The 23,734-nt window shown below is 49.6% G+C and overlaps 1 protein-coding gene across 5 annotated transcripts; it reads right to left on the minus strand.

Moving 5' to 3' along the window:
- Positions 1-529: 529 nt before the first annotated feature.
- On the minus strand, positions 530-17,757 carry Oxtr (oxytocin receptor). 5 transcript variants are annotated; one of them, XM_034511284.2, is made up of 4 exons: positions 17,251-17,757; positions 16,516-16,657; positions 15,371-16,418; positions 530-3,734 (listed from the first exon to the last, which is right to left on the minus strand). In XM_034511284.2, the coding sequence occupies exons 3-4, from the start codon at positions 16,287-16,289 to the stop codon at positions 3,487-3,489; spliced, it is 1,167 nt and encodes a 388-aa protein (XP_034367175.1). In that variant the 5' UTR covers positions 16,290-16,418; positions 16,516-16,657; positions 17,251-17,757; the 3' UTR covers positions 530-3,486. The 5 variants fall into 5 exon arrangements, with proteins under 5 accessions (XP_034367175.1, XP_076796325.1, XP_034367174.1 ...); XM_076940210.1 differs by having other exon boundaries at positions 17,203-17,757; XM_034511283.2 differs by having other exon boundaries at positions 17,190-17,757.
- Positions 17,758-23,734: the final 5,977 nt, after the last annotated feature.

Here is a 23,734-nt window from a genome sequence, read left to right on the forward strand (position 1 = left end):
CACAAACAAATGAGCACACCTAGGGCTCCAGGGAATAATATCAGAGGCCTTCTGGCCCCTGCCACAGCCCATGAAGCTGTCATCAGCAGAAAGTAACCCCAGAGCCTGCCAGGAAACTAATATAAGATGCTGCTGTTCTTGGGGGTAGGAGGAAAAAGACAATGGAATATACAGAAAAAAAAAAACTGTTTATTAAGTGCACCATTTATGAAGCAGCTGGTAAAGCAGGTGTTTCAGGATTGGCTGCAGCACTCACCAGATGCAGGGGACACTGGGCACCACACAAATATCCATGAGATAACAATATCAAGGAATTCACACTGTGTGCTGAGGGGAATCTCATTGCACTTGAATACAGAAGATAATGTGCTGAAAGCCAGGACCATCATCCCCTTGTGCTCCCTGAAGTGATGGCTCAGATTTGTCCCAAAAGGAGACCACAGATTTTTAAAGCAGACCCTTTTCTTGCAGGGCCTAAATAACTCTCACAGTTTGCACACTGACACCTCATGGTCAGAACAATGAAACATTCCAGAACAATGAGCATGCTCCAATTTAATACGACATTCAACTCTGCACATGAATTGTAAACAGGTTGGAAAACAGGAAGAAACATTGGGGACGTCAAGTGTGGGGTCTGAGAAAGGAGAATACAGGCCACAGGATTGGGGTAGGGGGAGTGTTTTGAACCCCTAGAGATCCTCGGCTTTCATTGGGGGAAATAACAATTGGAAAAATGATAAAAAATATTCTCTTGAGATTGGAACAGTACGGTACCAATCCAATGTTGCTGGTGAAGTCAATTGTCACTTATGTCATAGACATGGGTGTCAGGACAAGACCCAAGGACCAGCTAGAGCTTTCATATAGAATGACAGCAGCACTCCAGCAGTTTTCTCCGCCCTCTGGGGCTCTCAGGAACACTGTGTCCAGGGTCAGAATATCTGAGCCACTCCTTCCCTTGACCCCTGGTGACATCTGTTGGTTCTAAGGATAGCAACTTCTTTGTGAACAGCAGAGACTCAGAACATCTGCAAGACAAGGATGCTAGCAGGCGACTGCCATGTCTGTACCCAGGTGAGCAGGATGGTCTAGCACATAGGCACAGACACCCTCAAGCCGAATCTTGCTAGCTTCTCAAAGAGCAGGGACTAGCTGGTGTGACACTGCATGCATAAGGGTTAATGCCTCTGGGTCCATAAATGACATTGCCTCCTGTCTCTAGCTGGTGTCAGCCAGCTTGCCCTAAATTGTGGGTGCTGAACATGGGCACTGTGTCACATGGCTCTCTCCTCCCTGAACATTGGACTGTACTGGCTCATATTCATATATGCATGTGTGCACATAGGCATGTGCATGGGTTTGGGCAAATAGTGCAGTGTAGCAAAAGAAAATGTGTTCAGAAGGGGGGGTGTGATAAAGTGAATCTACAGGTTCTAGGCTTTTTGGAAGCACCCTTGATATATTTCAGTAAGTCCTGAATTAAGTCTGGGTATTTCAAAGGGACTCCAGAGTGCACAGTGACCAGCCACAGACAGAAAGCCACTATTCAGTTATGTCCTATAGTTAATGGCCAAAGGTATTTCTGAGACAGAGTCATATCCTGCCCTCAAAGCTGAGAGGACATTTGACAGCATGTGTATCTGATAAACAAATCCTTTGAGACTCCTGGGGAAATGCAGAGCATCTCTCCGGCCTCTGTTACAGCCAGATGGGGATGGTCACTGAGATCACAGGCCAGAGTGGAGCTTTCCTCTCCTGCAGACACTTGGAGAGTCACAGGAGAAACTGCACTCGAGGAAGATAGGCCAAGAAATTCATCCGTCACTTTGGTTTCCTCAGAACTTAGCTCTTGAGCCTTTTTCACATTTTTAAGTGTATATAGTTTAGTGGTTTTGTGTGTGCATATGTGCGTGTATCTTGTTGTATGTAAGTGTATATATGTTGTATATCCACAGGTACATGTAGAGACCAAAGGTCAACTTCCAGTGTTTTCTTCCATCGCTCTCCATGTTATTTTTATTTACTTATTTATCTTGAGATATAGTCTTTTGCTGAACTCGAAGATTAAAGTTGATCAATCTTCTAGGCTGGCTGCCCTGCAAGTCTCTGGGATCCACCTGTCACCCCCTCCACCCCACCGTACCCACCCCGGGACTGAGGTTAAGACACACTGAGCCTGGCTTCTACATAGATGCTGGGATGCTGATGTTGGGTTCTCATTCTTACTCAGCACACACTTCTCTGAGTGAGCCATCTCTTCAGCCTCTGGAGTTTGTTTTATTAATTTTTAATGCATTCTCAGAATTATGTGCCCACCACAAATTCCAAAGCATCTTAACCACCCCAATTCCCATCTCCTTGGGAATTTTAGGATTATTTTATCAATTTCTACAGAAGCCAGTTAGGATTTTGATGAGGATTACATCAAATCTGTCTGACAATATTACATCTCTGATTCATAAGCACAAGGTGGCCCCATTTATTTATTCTCCTTTATTTTCCTCCAGCGCTTACTTGCAGCTTCCAGGGCACAGGCTTACATTTATTTCCTCTGTTAACCCTAGCCATCCTTTACTCTTTCTGGGACTTTTATGGGTAGACGCTCCTAACTTCACTTTCCCGTTGGTCACCAGTATAAAGAAATATGAACTATCTTTGTACATTGATCTGTCAATAACATTGCTATTTATCTGTCAGCTCTGGGGAGAAAAGGGGAGAGAGAGAGAGAGAGAGAGAGAGAGAGAGAGAGAGAGAGAGAGAGGAGAGAAGGGCTATTTGCATATGTGTGCATGTACACATATGTATGTGCGTGCTCCTAGGATCACATATGCATGGGTCAGTGTCGTGTACAAACAGCTCTTCTCCTTTGTCTGTCCTGGATGGTTCTCATTCCCGTTTCCTTCCCAAGTGTTTGTCAAGCAACAGCGTCTTCATCATTTCGGCTGTCATTCTCATTGCTTTCCAAAGCCAGGTAGCCTCATGACTCAGTTTCCAGATCCCAGTGCTTTCTGGGATGCCCTAAGGATGCTAAGATCTGTCCACACAACTCAGGTCAGAAGGAAATTGGCACCACTCTGCGTCTGCAGCCTCATTTCCCACTCCTTGTCTCAGCCCACTGAGCTTCCTCAAGTAACTGGTCACCAATCCTAGGCATACTGTCTTTTACAAAATACCAGGATAAACAAGGGGTGAAAGGAACAAAAGCCAAGTTCAGGAGAGTCTACCCACCACCCCAGAGCACTTGGGTCAGGGTAGTAGAAACAGGTGGGAGTCCACATGACCCTCTGATGGCTGAGTGACCCCACCATCTCCCATAGAGACATTTCCCCACCCCAAGTCAGAATATGGCACACACTCTAGCCAACCCAAGGAGAGGAGGGATGCAAACCAGTAGGCACCTTATACAGCTCCATGCACAGCCACCAGGGGGAAGGCCGGAGGCCACACAACCCAGCAGCTGGCCTGGTGGGCCGGGCCTATGGCTCATGCCGAGGATGGCTGAGAGCAGCTCCTCTGGCTGGAGCTGCGACGACTCAGGACAAAGGTGGATGAGTTGCTTTTCTTGCTGATGCTTGTCTCTCCAGGCCGGCTGCCCTTCAGGTACCGAGCAGAGCAGCAGAGGAAGCGCTGCACAAGTTCGTGGAAGAGGTGGCCTGTGAAGAGCATGTAGATCCACGGATTGCAGCAGCTGTTGAGGCTGGCCAAGAGCATGGCAATGATGAAGGCAGACGCTGTGGGGTGGGTCGGGAGGAAAGGAAAACAGGGTGTCACTCTGGGGACATCCCAGACCTTCCTGACTCAGCCATGGTTCTCCCAGAAACAGCCATCCCAGGTACCATGGGCTGGGTCACAAGACAAGGTGACAGCCACACATGGTATGTCCTACATCCTTGCTTGGGGTTCACTCCCTGATCTTACCAGGGCACAGCACAACCCTAAAAGCTACCTCGCCCTTGCTCTTTCCTCCAGCTTCCCCAGGCATTGAAGGCAGGTACTGTATGCATCACGGCCATTTGCTCCTTCATCCTTCACCCAGCAAATACCGCAGTGCCTGCTACTTAGACAACAAATAACATGGGCGGGTGGAGGTGCGGGGGAGGCAGGAGATGTTAGCCTTCATTTGCATAGCCCAGCCAGTACCAATCACTGCATCGAATGGCCCTATCTCCCTTGGAGGCTTCAGTCCCTTAATCTTTACATGGAACAATGAGAATTTCCAACCTGCCTGAAAGCCAGCGAGGATCAAAGAGTGCCAGGTACCCAGGAGTGCCCCCCCCCACGCCCCCCGTAAGAGGTAATGGCTGTCACCACATGCCAGGCACCAACCAGGCTCTGTGGACACCAGAATGAAGAGACAAACTTATTCCTAGGCACTTTTAAGGAGGAGGAATACAAACAAAATCTAGGCTTCTTTCACTGGCCTTAAGTCTGAAGACTGTTTTTAAAAACGGGTGATTCCTGGTGGCTTCTCTAGAGATGCAGGAGGGAAATGACAGTGAGATTAAGAATCTGCCCGGCCATCGCTCACGAAGATTCCCCTCGGGGCTGGGCAAACCACCAGCTTTCTCTTTCAGAAAAAAAAAATCATTCAAAACTTACTCCAGAAGTCAAATCTCAACTCAGGGAAGAAATCTTCCCTAGGAGGCTGGGGTAGCAGGGCCTGGGTGCAAAGAACAGAGGCTTGCCAATGAAGTTCCCAGCAGCCACGGAAGAGTAGCAGCTGGGACACCTGGGTGGTTCTCAGAAGGGCAAACCCAGGCAGGGCAGCTCCTGAGAACCTGGATAAAAAGAAAGTTGTAAAGACCCCGAGGAGGGGGCTCAGCAGTGGTAGAAAGGGCCCTCGGGATTCTGAAGAGCAGTCAAGCTTAAGAGCTATTGATATGGTTCACTGGTGTGCGGACTGGCACAGAAGCAAGCTACCACAGACTAAATAAATAAATAAATAAATAAAGCTTGCCAAGAGAGTTTTTAGAAATCCAAATAGGAACATCTAATCCCCAAAATAAACACAGTAACAAAACAACAAAAGAAGAAAAGCCACTATGAACAGAGTCCCTATTTTTGTTAAAGAGAATTTTCTATTTGTTTTTTTGTTTGTTTGTTTGTTTGTTTGTTTGTCTGGGTAAAGAGAAAAATGAACACTGATGGGATGCCTTAAGGTTAAAGTCGCCCACAAGACTAAAAATAGAATATGTTCAAGGTCATAAAAAGGCAAAAAAAAAAAAAATCAATAAAGGCCAAACACAGTGAAACAAACTGTCAGCCCCAGAGAAGATGAAGATGAAATAAGAGAAGGAATCTCAGAGCCAGACCCAAAGGCACCAGACTAGACCAGGCTGTCCCACTGTGTACTATTACAAAGTACAGGCTGATCACACCTGGTGAGAAAACTCAGCATTCCAAGTGCTCCCGAGTTAGAAAGTTTTTGTACGATGACATGATTACCCAACTAGAAAGTGTCACACCAGACCTCATGTGATATGTCAGTCAAAACCCAACCTCACTAAAAATTCCAAGCAAAATTCCCTTTGGGCTACATGTACATGCAAGGTATATGTGAAGCATGTGTGAATTTCATGGTTAGACTCGGGTCTACCCTCAAGAAAGATGACTACATTTGTGCAAATGTCCCAAAATCCAGAAAAACATCTATAGTTCTGGGTATTTGGGGGATGGATCCACTCCATGTCACCTTGATGGTCACCTAGGTGACTGACATCAGGGATTTGTACTTAGAATGAGTGAAACATGGGAACATTGTCAGCCTATGTTGTGGTGCTGTTCCCTGAGGCATGGGACCATGCAGGCAGGCTGATGTCAGCGCCCCTGTCCAAAGCTTCCCAGATGGTGCAGTTCCCAGAGTGATCTGAACCACAGTTTACAGAAAAGGAAGGTAACCTCCTTGAAAGCACACACTGTGCCTTCCCATCCAAAAGTAACAAAGCTTGTTTCTTTTGAAAATAGATTCTCATTTTCATGGTCTAAATAGGTTCCCATTAGCAAATCTCAACCCCAAAGCCAAGGCCCAGACAGGCTGAGCAAGTGCAACGTGGACCACAGAGAGAATCTCCCTGTTCCTACAGTAAATATAGAGTCCCTAGAGGTGAGTGGTTGGGAAAGGACTTCAGGACTTCCAGTGGATCATTATCCTTCTCAAGGACAGATGAGTCCCCAAGCACAGATCGAGAGTCAGCGAACTATGGCTCGTGGGCTAAAATCGGCCTGCACTCTGTTTTTATCAATAAAGTTTTATTAGAATGTATCCATGGCCACCCACTCACAAGCAGTCAATGGCTGCTTTTGCACTTTAGGGGCAGAGTCGAACAGCTATGAATAAGACCTTGAACCCCACAAGCCTAAGTATTTGTCATCCTTAGGGCAAGTCAGGCAGTCGTTGATGCAGTGCCTGTAGGAGGGGCACGCATTAAAGGGAAGATGCTAAGGTCACAGAGGGCGGCAACAAGTGCACTTACAGCAGCCCAGGCCACAGAAAGAAGCCACTCCCACACCTCAGTCAGCAGAGTCGATTTGAGCCTTTGCTTCTAAGACACACACACAGATCTAGGCGAGGATCTGGCTCTATATTTTGGAGCTGTGTGTTCTAGGGGAAGTTACTCAATGTCTCTGGACTCATGATTGCTCATCTGTGAGATGGGAAGCAAAAGTGCTCCTCACTGGAGTGCCATGAGACTAACATGGCTGACAGGCAAGGGTGGTTCAGAGTTCAAATTCCTTGAGAGGGAGCATGGCCTCCTCATAGCCACCAACAGTGCTGCGTTGGCAGGGAGGCACTTGATATACAGGTTGCTTTTGTGATCCCCAATACATGTTAAACGGGCATGCTTGTGTTCCCTGGGGTGTGTCTGGGAATGTCAAACCTTCTGAGATAAAGATGCAAGACCCTGTGGCTGAGCTTCTGGAAGCTTCACAGCCAAATGGCTGTGTCTGTCACTGACTGCTTCCAGAGTGTGGCCAAGAAGGCCAGCAGTCATGTGAACACTTGTGCTGGCTTAAAGGGTCCACACCCTGAGGCCTGCACAGAGAAACTGCCCCATCTCCACCAGCTTGTCCGTGTCTGGAAGGTTTAAGCTCTTTGAGATGTGGGCTTAGCGCCACCACAGAACAAATAACTCAAAATGAATACAGGGACCCTTGGCTTGCATTGTCTTTCTCTGTGTCCTGGCAATGTCTAACCTTGTACTGCAGATTTGGTACACCTACGTCACTTGGAAGTGCTAAGACTTGCTTCAGCAAGGGCATAAGCCAGGACTCACCAGCTCTGAGCACAGACAGTCATCCCCTCTGCCTTCTGCTTAACCAGCCTTGCAGGCTGGAGGTCCAGGGCTGCATCATCCCTTGGTGCTCTCCCACACTGAGATTCTGCTGTGTTTGTCTCCTTTCCCAACTTGCAGACTGGTTGGCTAATGCTTGCAGGAGCACCCAGGCTACAACCTACAGGTTGTATGCAGCCCAGGAAAGCTATAAATGCTAACCAATATAAAGTTGTAAACTTCCTAAAGACATCACACTATTTTTTTTTTTTTTTGAAGCTTGACTGTTCAGTTCTCAAGTAAGAACCGTCAGTGACAACACCATGTCTCAATGTCACACAAAATAAACATATGTATGTTCTCAAAACCTTCAGGCTATAGATTGGACATCCTTGAAATCTAAACATGTAGCCCGAGACAATCTTTTGTCTCTGTCCAGTGTTGTCCAGAGAAGCTAAAAGGTTGGACATATCTTCTTTCTAAGGGTATTAGCTGACCTAGTCTATGCCTTTAGGCAAGTGCAACAGGCTATAAGGTGCTGTAGTCCCACTCCTTCAGGAAGAGGATGCTGCAGCCCCAGCCATTCAAGAAGAGGATGGTGTGGTCCCATCTCTTCAAGTAGGGGAGCTGCAGTCTCACCCCTTCAGGACTCGGAGCTCACGCTTCAGCTGCTAGCACAGGCTGCTCAGTGCTCACATGGGGAGAAGGGGCTCTTGGTGCCTCTCTGGACAGAAGAGTAGCCAGCTCTTTTGAATGCTTATGAATGCTAAGATGCTCAAAGGTCAGAAACCCAGCCTTCATCTGTCTTCCTTGCAGAGACATCCCAGATTGCAAGATCGTTGTAAGCCTAGCCTTGTGTCACATTTTGCAGAAGACAAAGCCATCATGGCATCAGGACAGAAATAGAGAGATGCAGAAGCCAGAATGAAGGAATGGAGGCATGCAGAAAAGTAGCCTGGGAAGGGACCCAAAACATAGGAGATTTGAGCCCAGGAGAAACTACTCCAAAGAGGTATGCCTGGAATACAGGATTCCTCCCAAACCCTCAGGTCTGAATCCCTCCCCCATCCCTCTCCAAAACACATCTACCCTTTGAATGTGGTTTTCCTCATTGGACATTGAAGGCCACACAGGAAAGTGGGAAAATGGAAAGTGTCTTCGTAAAGCCAGAGTGAAAGGATTTCCCGTTGCTGTGGATAAAAGACAGGACCAACTGTTGTTATTCATTTAAGTCCAAGGACTGGGTCCTGATTAGAAGCTACAGAAGCTGCCCTTAATTCCTTTTCCTCTAGCACTCTTAAAACAGAAGGAGGGGGAGGGGGAGGGGGAGGGGGAGGGGGAGGGGAGGGGGAGGGGGAGGGGAAGGGGGAGGGGGAGGGGGAGAGGAGAAGAAAAGGAAAGGAAAGGAAAGGAAAGGAAAGGAAAGGAAAGGAAAGGAAAGGAAAGGAAAGGAAAGGAAAGGAAAGGAAAGGAAAGAAAAGAAAAAAACAGAGCCCTGAGATCAGATGTATACACTAGAGAAACTCAAAAGAATCCACTTGGGGAAACTTACACTGCCAACACTGTATTAACCCAGCAGGGTGGGTCTCTGTAGCAGGATAAGACCTTCATCCTTCAAGGAACTCACCAGAAGGGTCAGATATAAAATCTTATTACTCTCACAAAATAAAAATCAAACCCTCCCCATGAGCATAGGTCTTGGGCAGGTGCCCAGGCTATCCACCTGGTATGGCTGGTCCCTGCCAAAAATGGACAATGGGTGGGCATGCTGAGCCAACCACTTGCTCAGAAGCTGCCTGGGGATGGGGGAGATCAAACATCTATCCACCCTCTGAATCCAATGAGTTTATCCTCGGCAGGTCTAAACTGGCACTGGGGACCCATGTAGACTCATCAGGTTCCTGGGCACAGGGATTCACACATTGAGTGAAATGTTCATCTCTGAACTAGCTGAAAATGGCAGCATCTGGGGGAGAGGCAGGAGAGGCTGGGATGTGGGACACCTGCAAATGGGAGGAGCATGGGCAAAAGCAACAACACAGTGCTAGCCAGAGTCGGGTGCTGGGGTGCCATGCACTCAATAGAGAGCCTCCTGTCCATTTGCCTCATAGTTGTGATTCATGGGTGGAAGGAAGCAGAAGGCTGTGGGGGAGCAGCACCAAGCATTCTATCCCCACCAGACCAGCTTTACGCAAACCCCTAGAGCTCCCCGTTTTGTACTTCCGGGCACTCACTGTACCCTGCATCGAGGGCCCAAATTAGTCTAGAACAGCTGGTGGACAGCTGGCCACAGCCCTGCAGCCTGTGTTGCTCCTGAGACAATCCAGGCATTCACACACAGTGCAAACAAAGGCTTATGGCCCCTCTCTTCTGAGTAACATCCACTAGCCTCTTCCTAAAAGTCTTAGCCAAGAAGCCAGCCTCCTGGATGAGGCTTCCCCCAGAATATGTAAAACTGAGGAGAAGTCCTACTACAGGGACTTGTGTTTGGGTAGCAGGAGGGCCCTGGCAAGCCTTTCAAAATATTTCTTCTAAATCCATATTTACATAAAGATGGGGTTCCAGGATATGCCACAGGGGTGCATCTTGGCAAAGACTGAACTTTTATAACTAGGATTGTTCTGGAACTCTCTGTGGTGTACTAGCCCCATGCATTTCAGGGCTAGGATGAAGAACATCTGAATTACTAATGTTAAAATGGCCTTTGTTCAGGTTCTGGTCACATCAACATGTGAGGCCATAGGGTTGGGCTTCTGAAGAAAAGCCAGATCTTCCTCCATATTCAATGCCACTAGTTCATATAGAAGATATGGGAGGCAAGGAGCAGGCTCAGGTCACAGACTACATCATAAAGCTCTTCTACTCCAAGTGTCATTGAGAGCTGGCTTCATGGGTACCACTTAGCATCATCTGTACATGTGCCAAAGATGCAGGCTCTCGGCTCCACCCTGCCGCCCCCCTTCCCCCGCCCAGCCGTGTGTCAGTCAGATCAGCCTTTTAACCAGGACCTCAGTAATTTGTGTGCAACTAAAATTCTTTCCAACTATCCCAACTCATGGGGAGAAAACTAATAAAATAACTGTCTAATGCTTTCAACTATTAACGTGTACCTGCTCCTTTGTACAGCAAACTCCTACTCAGCCATTAGAAAACTTTTCAAACATTGATTCTGCTCTGAAACCCTCCTGGTCCCCCAAACCCCCAGGGATACAGAATTGGCCACTGCCTGCCTCCAACGAACATTGACATTACATGGGAAATGAACGCTTCCAGTGTGGAGTCATCCCATCATGCTCTCATTATTCTTTAATACTCCTGGGCTGGAGACTATGTCCCACTTGATGCTGTGTCCCCGACTGCAAGCAGAGACTGGAAAATAAGAAGAGGTTGATAAGGGACTGACCTGAATTGAAGCATGAAATTAGCAGACAGGAAGTCCTGATAGATCAGCCACCTCCTCCAGCACATCGGAAAGGCAAAAAGACAACCTCCCTGTTAGATGACAGGACATGGCCTGCTAACTGGGTGACTGGACTCAAATGCGATTCCCTCTGGGAAAATTAGGTTCACACTTAGATAGTGAAGTGGGTAGAGAGAGAAAACAAACCAGTGTGATTGTTCAGGTGTGAGCTGTGGCCAGTGGGGGGACAGAGGCCTGGCACAGAAGCGCCATCTCCTGGCCAAGAACTGCTTGAGAGAACGAACAGAAGCTGCGTCCAGTGACTAGAACACAGGAGCAAGCAGCCCAGGAGAAGGACACTGTGGACACCTGGTCTCTTCTCCTCTCCTTCGCCAACGGTCAAGCTGGGACATTTCCAAATCCACTCAGCTAGGCACTTCTCCGCCCTTTACCCTGGGTCTCAGCACCCCAGGCCAGCTAGCTGCTACCACTGTCCCAGCCTACCTACTACTGCTCTCAAAACTACTCCCTCCACACACTGGCTCCCTAAGGCCTTGGCATTTGTTAAAATTTGCTTCTTACTTTTCAAAAGCAGACACCACATTAGGCTGAAGAAACCGCTCAGCTGGGAAAGTGCTTGCCTTGCAAGCATGAGAATCTAGTTAGATGGACAGCACCCATGTTGAAAAGCCAGCAGAGTGGTAGAGGCTCGCCACCCCACTCCACCCCCCCCACACACACACAGTGCTGAGGTGATAGAGAAGGAAACTGAGGCTCTCATGAGCCAGGCGGCGTAGCTGAGTCAGTGGGTTCCAGGCCAGTGAGAGACAATATCTCAAAAGCAAAGTGGAAGGCACTTGAGCCACTGAGAAGGTTGGCCTCGGGTTACCACATGCACATGTGTACAAGTGCATGAGAACCTAAACACACATGCATAACCATTCATATGCATGCACCCACTCTCACATGAACATAGCACACATGCACTCAAAATACATGCAGTCACACTAATGCTCCCTGCATCCCACATGCACCAACATACACACAAACACACATGACAAACACACATGATAAACATGCATGACACACACATGCATGCCTAGATGCAAATGAACCAACACCCACACAAGTAAACATACAGTGCATACACATGAACATACACATATACAAATGTGCGTATGCCCAAATGCAAATGAACCAACACCTACAGAAGTGAACACATAGTCCAAACACACTCATGCACCCCACCAACATGCAAGCAAATGCATGCACAAAGGCAAACACAATTATACAACACCCATATGAACACACATGAACATACAACACTTACACGCAACCACACACCAAAATGAATACACATATACAGAGGTTCACTCACAAGCTTACACCCACATAAATAGACACACACACACGTTTAGTCATGCACCCGTACCCACATGAACACATGTGCATACACAGATGTGTACCAACACACACACATACATGTGGACACTCACATGTATAAAGTGAACACACAATCACATACACACAAGGTGATCTGTCCCAAACCAAGAGTGGTGAGATGCAAAGTTGAGCTTCTAGCCAAGGCAGCAATGGGAAGAAAGGAGAGGACAGATGATGGGGTATGGCTAGGGCAGCAGAGACCATGCAAGGTTTTAGGGTCCCAGCAATGGGGATTGGGAACCTGGAGTGCTGAGAACACCATGTTGTTGGCAGGGGCATGATGGGGGTGGGGCACACATAGTCAGTTCAGAAAAACCCGGATGTCAGGATGATCGGGCCAGGGAGGAAGTGTCTCCTCTGTTCCTGCAGGTCTTCAATGGGGTGCACAAACCAGCGTTTTGACAAGAGCCCAGGTAATCCTGATGCTGAGGTTTCCCTCAGAGAGGTGCAGTGAGGAGCAACTCAGCCTGTCCATCTCCTGTGGGAGGTTACATGGGGTCTAAGAACTATGTCAGAGATAAGAAGCATGGCTTCTGTCTCTTGGCTTCAGTCTCCTCCCGTTCAGGCTGAACTTATCTACTTGCTGAGTCTGATGAGAACTGGAGAGTGCAAGCACACACAGGCGACACACAGGCAACACCCGGGTGAGTATTTGTCTGCCTTCTCAAACTGATACCCAGAAAGGAAGTCTCCCTCCATCGCAGTTGTTACTCTCATTCTCAGACTGGAATACCCTGATGCTATTGAGAGGCTCCAACCCTACAGGTGGCAGCAATTCTCTGATGCGGACTTGCTTCTTCCTGCGCATCAGGACCTCTGTCAGCAGAGCCTAATGAAGTCTAAGAGCCTTACAGCCCAGCCACTAGGAGGTGCGTCTGGGTGCTCTTGCCTTCTAACTTGTCAGAACAAGGTGATGGGGTGAAAGCAAGCAGGTTCCAGCCCCAGCCCTAACCCAGGCTCTGCAAAAAGTATGCTGTGGCCCAGGCTGTAGGCTTAGCTCCCCAAATCTAAGACCTCCGCAACTGCAGGCTAAGCTCGCAGAGCCAAGGCCTCCTGCTACCTTTACTGCCTCATTTCTCCCAGCCCACTCAGACACCTATCAGATGGGAAAGGCTGTGCAGCAAGCCTCACTCACTAGTCCCCCCGACATTAATCAAACCTTTGTGAGCTGGAGAGCTAAAGTCACTTGTAGCAGAACCCAGGGCAACAGTTAAGTGCTTACATCCTTCCTTCTCCAGGAGCCAAAGCAGCTGAAAAGTGCCCATCTGATTGCAATGTTTAAGCTGCAGGATCAAGCTAGAGGATGTCGTGGGGCCAAGAAGGAAAAGCCTGCCCAGTGTCCCTGTTCCCACTCTCTCCATGACTTTCCACTGGGCCAGGTGGAACCGAAGAACAAGGCTCTCCAAAGTGTCCCCAACACAGGCACTTCAGGCTCTACAGGGAACTTCCCTTATCCTAAGAGCTAGACACAGTGGGTCAGGGAGGAACAAAGGGGCCCCAACCTAGCATCTCAGAGCCAGTTAGAGCAGGAGACAGGGCTGGAAGTCAGGTCTAAGGATTGACAGGATTTAGAGTCACTTGGGAGATACATCCTGGACATGTCGTGAGGATGACATTTCCAGAGAGGTTTACACAGGGAAGAAAGACCTACCCTGGATGTGAGTGCCACCATCTGTAGGCTGGGACCTAGACTGAATAATAATTCCAGCCGGGCAATAGCACTCATCTTTGTCTGCTTTCTGCCAATGGCCTCAGTGTGAGCAGCCACATCATACCTGCCATTACCCCTTCCCACCATGACAGACTGTACCCTCAAACTGTGAGCCAAAAGAAACCCCTCTTCCTTAAAGTTACTTTTGTCACAGAGACAAGAGGAGTTACTAATACAGCAGGTATCCCCCAGATTTGCCCTAAGAGGTGCCCATCTAGGATCTGCCGCCATTGGCATTAGAGTCCCTCTGTACCCCAGGGGCTAGGATCCTTAAATCCTGCTGAGGAAGCAGCTAGGCCTGCAGCCTTATTTTAAAACTCCAGTTTCAGCCTTGTGCCTCACACAGTTCTCTGGCTGTGGTTCTTCATTTTCTGGTTCAGGAAACCCCAGGTTGAACTGTTGCTTGGACCAAACTTGCTGTGTGTCCCCGTAGAAATAATTTTTTAAGGTCTTTGTAATGTGTGACCAGAGACCACGCAATGGACAGAATCCTCATAACAATCTTTGCCCTGCATACCACAGGCTATCAGTAAATACTGAGTGACAGGTGTCCCGGCCACTATGGAGCAAGGCAGGATGGCTCAGTGAATCCAGGGGTCTGTGGTCTCCAGAAAGGAACAGAGAAGACCAGCAAAACTCAGGTCCCTGCACTGAGAACCTAGCTTCCCACGCAGAGGGGTTTGGTGTTAGGAGCAGCAGTGATTATATCCATAATACGATTTTGCACCATCTAGGGTTAGAATAGCTAAGTCCTTTCTGGCTGGTCTGTGAAGGGAGACCAGGTCATCATCAGACATGCTTCCCCAGCTCTCTGGTTCCCCAGCCCCTTCCTCCTTCCTCAACCCCCACCTGGCTTCTAATGCATGCAGGCCACTGTCCTATCCTGTAACCTCACTGCTCCTCCAGGATGGATGGCTTTTCCCTCCTGCATCAGTCACACAGCCTCCCTGTTAAAGCTGACCACTGTCCTCTTGTCTCCCTTCCTGGGCATCCCAGCCCTGTCTCTGCCCTGTAACCTATTCTCCATTACCTCTGCCACCACGTGAGACACTCTGGAATTGTCTCGATCTGCCCCGAGGTCCCTTGGACGACCTATTCAGCTTCCACGGGACCAACTGTTCCTTCCAAAGGCTGACCCTATCCAACCTCGACTTTGCGTGTTCAGGCCGACTTAAAGTCTAAAGTGAACTCAAAGTAGAGGAAGCCCGAGCAAGTGCTCAGGTTGAAGACCCACCTCCCTTCTGTCTCTCTGTAGGAAAGACAGTCGCCTGCCTCAGTTTCCCCTTCCACGATAAGAACTTTCACACCGAAAGTTGCCGAAGGCCTGTGCTGGAGGTGTTGCCTGCCTTCTGGCAAGAGTTTGGACTTTAGTGGGTATTTCTATGCTGTGGTCCTAGAGACTCAGAGAAGTGACCTCCTCAACGTCAATGGACCAGAGAATGATGATGGTGCAAAACCAGGAAGACCCCAGAACCTTAGGACTACAAAGATAGTGAAACTAGGGCCTGGCCCTGCCACCCTCTTCCTCTCCACCCGCCCTACCTTCCTTGGGCGCATTGACATCCCAGACGCTCCACATCTGCACGAAGAAGAAAGGCGTCCAGCACACGATGAAGGCCAGTACGATGATGAAGGTCATCTTCACTGTGCGGATTTTGGCCTTGGAGATAAGCTTGACACTACTGACCCGTGCCAACGCCGCACGCCCAGGTCCACCGGCCGTGTCATTCCCCTCAGCGGCTGCCGCCGCCGCTGCCGTCTTGAGTCGTAGATTCTGCCAGATCTTGAAGCTGATGAGACCATAGCAGGCGGCCAGCACGATAACCGGAACAATGTAGACGGAGAGCGTGATCCATGTGACGTAGGCCTTGGGTCCCCAGGGCTGGATGAAGACCGCCCAGCAATCGAAGACGCCGTCTGCCACTTCGCGCAGGGAGAAAATGTGCACCTGCGGCGCGCTGGCCACCAGGCAACCGAGCCAGGTCGCCAGCACCGCCAGGCGGTCGGTTCGGCGGCGCAGGGAGCGCAGAGGCTGGCAGATGGCCAGGCAGCGGTCAAGCGACATCAGCAGCAGCAGGTAGGTAGAGGCGAACATGCCCACCACCTGCAAGTATTTGACCAGACGACACAGCAGATCGGGCCCGTAGAAGCGGAAGGTGATGTCCCACAGCAACTGTGGGAGCACCTGGAACACAGCCACCACCAGGTCGGCGATGCTCAGGTGCTTCATGAAAAAGAAGAGGCGCGAGTGCTTGTGGCGCGTCGTGCGCAGCGCCAGCAGCACGCACGCGTTGCCACTCAGAGCCAGGAACAGAATGAGGCACAGGACCGCCACCTCCACGCGCGCCAGGGCCTCGTTGCGTCGTGGCGGCCCGGCTGTGCGGTTACCCTCCTCCCCTGGTGGCACTCCACTCCCGAGCTCCAACTCGATACTCCAGTTGGCTGCGGGCGTGCCCTCCATGACTGCGACCGCGACCCTGAAGGAGCACCCGGCCTTACGGCTCTTTAAAGCGTGGCACGTGGGGCGGGGCCCAGTGCTCGGTCCAGGTGTCTACTGGAGCACCCGGGCACTATCCTGCCTGTCCTCTCCCTGAAACAAACCAGAAGGGCCGTGAGAAGACCGTTGAGCTTCTCTTAGGACGCGCGTGTGGGTCGTGCATGTCCCTTTCCTGGGAATCTGAAGTTACCTGAGTCTCAGAGCACAAGCCCAGCCATGGGGCTGCTCAGTGGTGGTGACTTCTCAGTGGTGACCGTAGAAATCCCGGTTTGAGGTACCTTCTTTGAGCTTCTGCGGATGCTTGGGTCCCAGGAAAGGGTCAGCCGCTCTGCCTGCAGAGAACGCTTACGATTAACCACTTTCCCCAAGAACAAGGACACACACCCCCAGCAGCCTCTCCCTGCAGAGAACCCCCAAACCTACACCTCTCCGGACACCTCTCAGGACACAGCACAGCCGCCTCCTAAGGGATCCCGAAGCCAGCCCCCCATCTCGGTAAGCTTTACTACAGGTACATCTTCCTGGGGTCCCCCCAAAAGCTCCAGCCCATCCTTCTTCACCTCCTGCTTCCAAGACTCAACCGGGCTCCCAGAACTTCCCAACGCCGGTTGCTTCCGGAGGGACTTCTGCCTGCAAGACTAGTGTTCACCCCTTCCCCCGCCTTACCTCCCACTCCCGCGCAATGCAAGGCTGCTATGCCAGAGACCCCAGGGGATGCCTTTCGCAGGAATCCCCCAGCCCAGGAGCCCCGACAGTCAGGGGCTATGCATCTTCATCCAAGCTATCACTTTTCAGCCTCTCAGAACACCCTGAGCCCCTCCGGGAACTAGAGGTGCGAGACGCGCCAGAGCCTTCCCTCCGAACCTGATGGACCTACAGGTAGGTCCTAGCCATCCCGTCCCCACGGTGCGCAGGACCCAGCCACCTGAAGTGAGACTGCAGGTTAGCCCAAAGTTGCTTTGCCACCGGGGAAGTTGCACCGCAGTGGATGGCCTCAGAGAGACATGGACTCTCCGCCCAGATTGGGAGAGCTGCGGGCGCCACCCTCCGAGCCACCACGGGTAGATCTCGCCGCCTTTGCAATCCCCTAGCCTGCAGCTTTGCTGGTGGTTGGATGCCGTAGGAAGGCAAGGGGAGAGCGCCAGCTAGGCTGTGAGCCGACCGCGTCAGCACGCGGCGCTGTCTGAAGGTGGCCGGCCAGCTTTTCCACAACTGGAGGCCGGAGCTGAGGCACCACGTATGTCCGCTAGGGGGCAGAGCAAGCCGGCCGCGGTGATCCCAGAGAGCCGGGTCAGCTAACCCGGTAGTCGCTCAGATTTATTTCATAGTAGCTTAAAATTCGCAAACAACCCACCTAACTCCTTCCTTTCTTGGCTTACCTCTTGACAGTCTCCAAGATATAGGAACCTTGGTAAGTGACGTTTGTTTTTCACTGAGTAAATTTTAATAAAGTCACATTTCTTCGCCTTTCCGTTTTGTTTTGTTTGTTTGTTTGTTTGTTTGTTGTTCTTTACATCTTTTTAAAGAGAGCTCAGGTTAAGTCCATTCTTTGGAATGGCTTTGCTCACATTTCCATTAAGAAGGAACGGGAGATGTCTGCTCCTCCCACCAGCCTTGAGAGAAATCTTTATTTTAGGTAGTTTGTGATGGAAATCATTCATACATACATACATACATACATACATACACACACACACACACACACACACACACACACACACACACACACACAGACACCCTGTATCCCCGCCCCACGCCCCAGTCCATCTGTCTGCGTTTAAGATTATTCTGCTTCTCAGTGGGCCAAAGGCCACCTCTGCCTTCTTACCATGCTTCAAAATTAAAATCTTAACTGGCGCCAGAGCAAGATTAAATGTGAAGGGCTGCCCGTCCACTTCCTGGTCCTTTTCTATTTTGAAATCACTTTTTGAACTGATTTACAGTGACCAAGGACCAAAGCAGAAACAGAAACGGCCAGGACTGAGAGGTGAACAGGGCTCTTTAACACGAATTAAATGCACATTTCCTTCTGACATTTTATTTCTCCCTCTTCTAATTATGTGGAGACACTTCAGTGAGCCAAGATCAGTGTTTCCTGAATCCATGATTACAGCGCTGGGCCAAGACTTCCTAGGGGCAGACCCTTCCAGGGCCCTGCTCAGAGGTTCTACATGAGAGCATGCCAAGGTCGCTTGGGGAGTCCCTGGGCATTAGTTAATGGCAGGAGGCAAAGGCTATCATCTCCCCGCTCTGGGATTGTACCACAGAATTACCAATAGTATCTGTCACACAAATGACAGCCTAAGGTTACAAAACACTCAGGTCAGAAGTGGCCTAACCTGAGGTCCCAGTCTTCCCATATGTAAAATGAGGGGGCTGGTCCTATCATTCTGGTTTTCTTTCTATGTATATGTGGGGGAGGGGAGGCATATGCTGTGGCCCACATGGGGAGATCATGTCACAGCCTCAAGGGTTAGTCTTAATTTTCCACCTTGATTGAGACAGACTGTATATGCCAAGCTAGCCGGCCTGGAAGCTTCTGGAGAGTCTACTGTCTCTGCCTCCCATCTTGTCACAGGAACACTGGGATGACAGGAAGATGCTAACAGGCTTGGCTTTTACAAAGTTTCTGGGGATTTGAACTTGGGTCCTCACTTTGCACACTACGCCATCTTCTTGGCCCTCCTTTCTTTCTAAAGAGTAATGAGTGTGTCGTTAGTCCAGCAGATCTTATATCCCTGTTTCACCCTGTGGCTGGATGAGGAAGTATCAGCCTGATGAGCCCCTGAGTAGGACATCTGGGAGGGAAAATGTTGGGCTTGCGGAACACAGCCTGCTCTTCCTCTGGAGGAGAGTGGCTTTCAGGGGCCAAGTTAGTCAGCCACTTCGCCAGCACTGGCTCCCCTTCCCTACAGGCCCTGACCTGTGTAGTCTTGTGCAGCAAGTGAGTCTATCTCCTTGTGGATTTCCTAAGGACCACTCAGCCCAGGCAAAACCCAAGTTCTCTAGCCTGGCCTGCATCTGAACAAGAGTTAGTGAGACATTCACAGCCTCCTTGTTTAATTCCTCAGTATGTGTGGAAAACAGGCAAAGAAGAGAGGCTCTGCTTGCCTAGTGACCCCCTCTGAAGGTCCCTGGTGAAGGAGAAGGCACCCAGTGGCATCCTTGAGCCTTAGCCAGAGAGAAAGGCACTTGTCTATTTTCGGTGTAGTCAGACTGTAATTCTAAGGTAGACAAAGTACTTGGTCCTAGAGAGCTCTCAGGAGGCAGTTTCATCAAGGAAGTCATTGTCCTGGGATCAAAGAAGACAGGCGCTCTTCCCTGAAATGCCAGTGGAGTAGGGTGGGCATTGGTGATCCCACATGGATGGGATGAAGCATGGTCTACGTGCACACATGATGCTGAAGGCTCTCAAAGGTGTTGTCCCCAAGCAGTGAAGAAATGCTTTCCATGATGGTACTCGATTTATAAATTTAGCCTGAGTGACACTGAAAATGACAGAAAATGTAACTCGTTTTTCTGCCACCCACTCTTTGGCTCACCAAGAACAAAGGCTGATAGAAACCAAGCCAGGAGCTCCAGGAGCAAGACCAGTTGGTGCGCAGTAATCCCATGATAAAAACCCAAATCTGATGGCCCAAGAGGAGCTGAGGCTGGGCAACAGGTGGGGGCATGGAAGGAGGACAGATAAGATGGACAGGAGGGACTGGCATCAACACTCTGGTGGCCTCAGACAGATGCTACACCCGTGTGTGTGTGTGTGCGTGTGCGTGTGTGTGTGTGTGGCAAGACTGGAAAGTTTACTAAGCAGAACCTGCTAAAGCAGGGCTGGAGAGGCCTCGGTGGTTGAGAGCACTCACTACTCCTACAAGTTGAGCTCGACGATTCTCTGCATCCATGGTGGAGTGCTTACAACCTTCTATACCTTCAGTTCCAGGGGATCTAACACCCTCTTTTGGCCTACAAGGGTACCTGCATGCATGTGTGTGCACGCACTCACACATACACATACACATACACATCGACTGTGCTTAGTGGTATACATTCTTTAATCCTGCACTTGGGAGGCATAAGCAGGTAGATCTCTGCCAGTTCAAGGCCAGCCTAGTCAACCAGAGCAACATGGTAAAACCCTGTTTAAAGAAAAAAAAAGTAAGACCCATATGTGTAAAGAAACTTATTTAGTTAAGGAATTGGCTTTTGTGTTGTTGAGGCCGGAAAGCCCCAAATACTCAGGGTTTGCTGGTCATCTGGACCCAAGGGCAGCGATGCTGCTGCATACAAGGCAGAAAGCATCTACTGTACAATTCCTTGATCAGGGGAGGACATTCTTGGGTTGGCACAGGACCTCCAAGCGGTTTGACAAGGCCCGTTCCTACTACGGGGCAAGCAGGCAAATCCACTCCACTCAAAAATTTTCAATTTAAGTGTTAATTTTACCCCAAAACAAACAAAAACCCACATGCTCTCATTCCCACAGAAAACATTTGGCTTCCAACCATGGTCCAGCCAACTGAGACCCCAAATGAAATGTCACACACGAAATCTTACCATTGCTCTTGTGCACACCTCCCCCCCCCACCTGACCCCCACCGCCTCAGTGGCTGAGCAAGGCAGGTATTGCATACACTGGTGCTTCAAAAGGCCCAGGACACAGCGGGATGGGATCGGTCTGTGCACTTATTAAATATGGACTGGCGGAAGAGGAAATGAAAGAGAAATAAGCATTTCCTGGGTTTGTTCCTCTCTATTGAGAGCAGGATCACCACCTGGGGCAGACAATCTGTCTGAAGAATGACCCTTCGGCACCCCCTGGGAATGGGTCCTTGGTCGTTTTCCAGTTCTGGAACATTTCGTCTCTGCCGTCAGGGAGGAAATGAGTGGTCACCACCTCCAGTCCCTTCTCTCCCTGAAATCATCTCTACTTGGGCTCTTGCCTCCAGGAGGGGTCAGTAATTCACTCAGCCCTGATGGTGGTGAACACTGTCGAAATCCTCCTGCTGCTGGAAGCCTTGCCCTTGGCTTTACTTGCTACTGCTGCCAGCAAGAGGCCAGGGACAGCAGGACATGTGGACTGGCCTGGCCTGGGGCATTCAGGGGGTGCTTGTGTTCCAGTGCCAGCTTGCAGCTGTAACTTGAATTATTCTCCCAGCCAGCATCATTTTGGACTCCTCGCCCTGTGTTTTCATTCCCATGTTCCTTGGAGGGTGAAAAAAAAGAAAGAAAAACATGCTTTTGTATTAAGGAGAACCATGAACTCGCAGTGATAAGCACTACTCTGTGGTTTTAACCACCTTCCACATGATTGACGAGTTCAATGAACCCCTCTAAGACTCAGTTTCCCCAAATGTTGACCTCCTGAGGCTGTGCAAGCAACAAGAGCTTGTGTCTATGAGGAGAGTTTTATAAGGAGGCCTCCTTCAGCTCTGTTCCTGAAATCAGGTTTCCAGGAAGCAAGGGCCTGGCCCCAGTGGTTGATTTATTGAAGGATGTTCTCGGGAACCAGTCATTTTTTTGGGCTACATTCCTGTGTGACTTAAGTCTTTGTCCCATGCTGATCCTACTCCAGGAGTACCCTGTGGAAATACTCATGGAGTTGGCCCCCATCTTTATTGCCAATGGAGCTCAGGTGTCTTTTCAGTTCAGTGAGACAAAGTGTATGGGGCCAGAGGTATCCTGTGGCAATAGCTCCTTCTCACCTAATTGCTGTGCTGGCTATACCAAACCGTCACTTCAGGGGGGCCCTTCCCTACCACCCGGGCCCTCAGAGAAGATGCCAATTTCTGAGGCTCAGCAGGTGGCCACAGATTGTCCTTATAACATGAATGCTCCATTCTGCTGATGAGTGTCTCCATTTGGTCCCAGCTCCCTGTCCTTTGTATAGACATCCATTACTTTCCCCATCATCTATGCCTAACAATAAAAAATGTGGCTAGAAAATGACTGATGGGTTCCCGAGAACATCCTTCAATAAATCAACCACTGGGGCCAGGTCCTTGCTTCCCAGAAACCTGATTCCAGGAATAGAGCTGAAGGAGGCCTTCTTGTAAGAAAGTATGCCATTCATATGTAGCTGCCATTCTTCCCAAGGGGAACTGATGGCTGAGATAAGACAGGATAACACACGGGAATGTTATATTGGATATAACAGCACAAATCCAGCTAACGAGTGGCTCTCTAAGGTGGATGATGGTGACTTGGTCTAAGACAGCATAAAAGAAGCAGAGAAGAAAGTCTTTCTTGGGGAATCAGTGAGTTTCGAGTAAGATCAGGCTGTTCTTTCACGGAAGAAAGGGTTTATTGTGAATCAGATCTTTGGAATCTGTTCATCTTTGGAGGAGGAGAGGCTGGGAGAGGTGAGAGCAGCGTAGACTTGGCTGGGGGGCCTCATTAGTTGCACAATGCTTGGGGTTATGATGTCTGCTCTCCAGATGAGGAAACTGGAGTTCAAAGATGGGAAGACTCTTTCTCAAGGGCCCACATCTGGCTCCAAAAGGCAAACATGGCTGGTGTAGAGCATAGATAAGCAGGTGCCAGGCCATGAGACCTCCAATGTGGCGAGGGACTTTGCTGTCTTCTCTGAGGATTCTGGGAAGCTCTGTGGAATGGGGGTGAAGAGAAGGAACTGTAGAGTGAAAAATTATAAAGGCCATTTTATGAAATATGTATAGATTTTTTGCCTTAGACCTGAGCAGGAAAAGTGCAGATTCCAGAACTCAGAGCTGAAAATAAGATTTCAGGCCTTCACTACCCCGGGGCACATTCCGGGTGAAGGACATTGCCCCTGAATCAGAGGACACTTGCTGGATTACATTCCTCAAGCCTCAGGCAGCAGGCCCACCTGGGGGGTGGGGGGGAGCGAAGCAGGAAGACACATTCCTGACCATAAAAAATACAAGCCATCTAGGTGGGGCTGTGACTGGAGGAAGTGAGAAATATTTTGTAATGACAGTATAGGGGACAGTGACTTGGTAAGACTACATTTTCGAGAAAAATGATTGTACTGAGTAATTTCCATGGCTATTAACCTTTCAGGGTGGGTTTCTCTGGAATGTTTCGCTATTCTTATGTTATGTATCCTTGGCAACCCCTCACCCCCTCCTCACTCCCCTGGTTTGCGGTTTTCCTCTTTAAAAGACCCCTTAGCCCACCACTCAAGGCCAAACCTTGCTCTCGAGAGAGAGCTTGTGGCTTGACCGCCGGCCAATTTCCCTAATAAAGCCTCTGCTGATTGCATCCAGGTATGGTTTCTTGTGATCTTTGGGTGGTCGTGATTTCCTGAGACTTGAAGAAGGGTCTCCCGAGTATGGGGGTCTTCAGAACGATGGGGTTTGTGTTGATGTGTTCCATCAGTGTGGGGCACAGATTGGGAGGGGACAAATGACACAGAAGAATCAAAAGCTTCCACA

The sequence above is a fragment of the Arvicanthis niloticus genome, chromosome 9 (assembly GCF_011762505.2).
Source record: "Arvicanthis niloticus isolate mArvNil1 chromosome 9, mArvNil1.pat.X, whole genome shotgun sequence".
NCBI lineage: Eukaryota > Metazoa > Chordata > Mammalia > Rodentia > Muridae > Arvicanthis > Arvicanthis niloticus.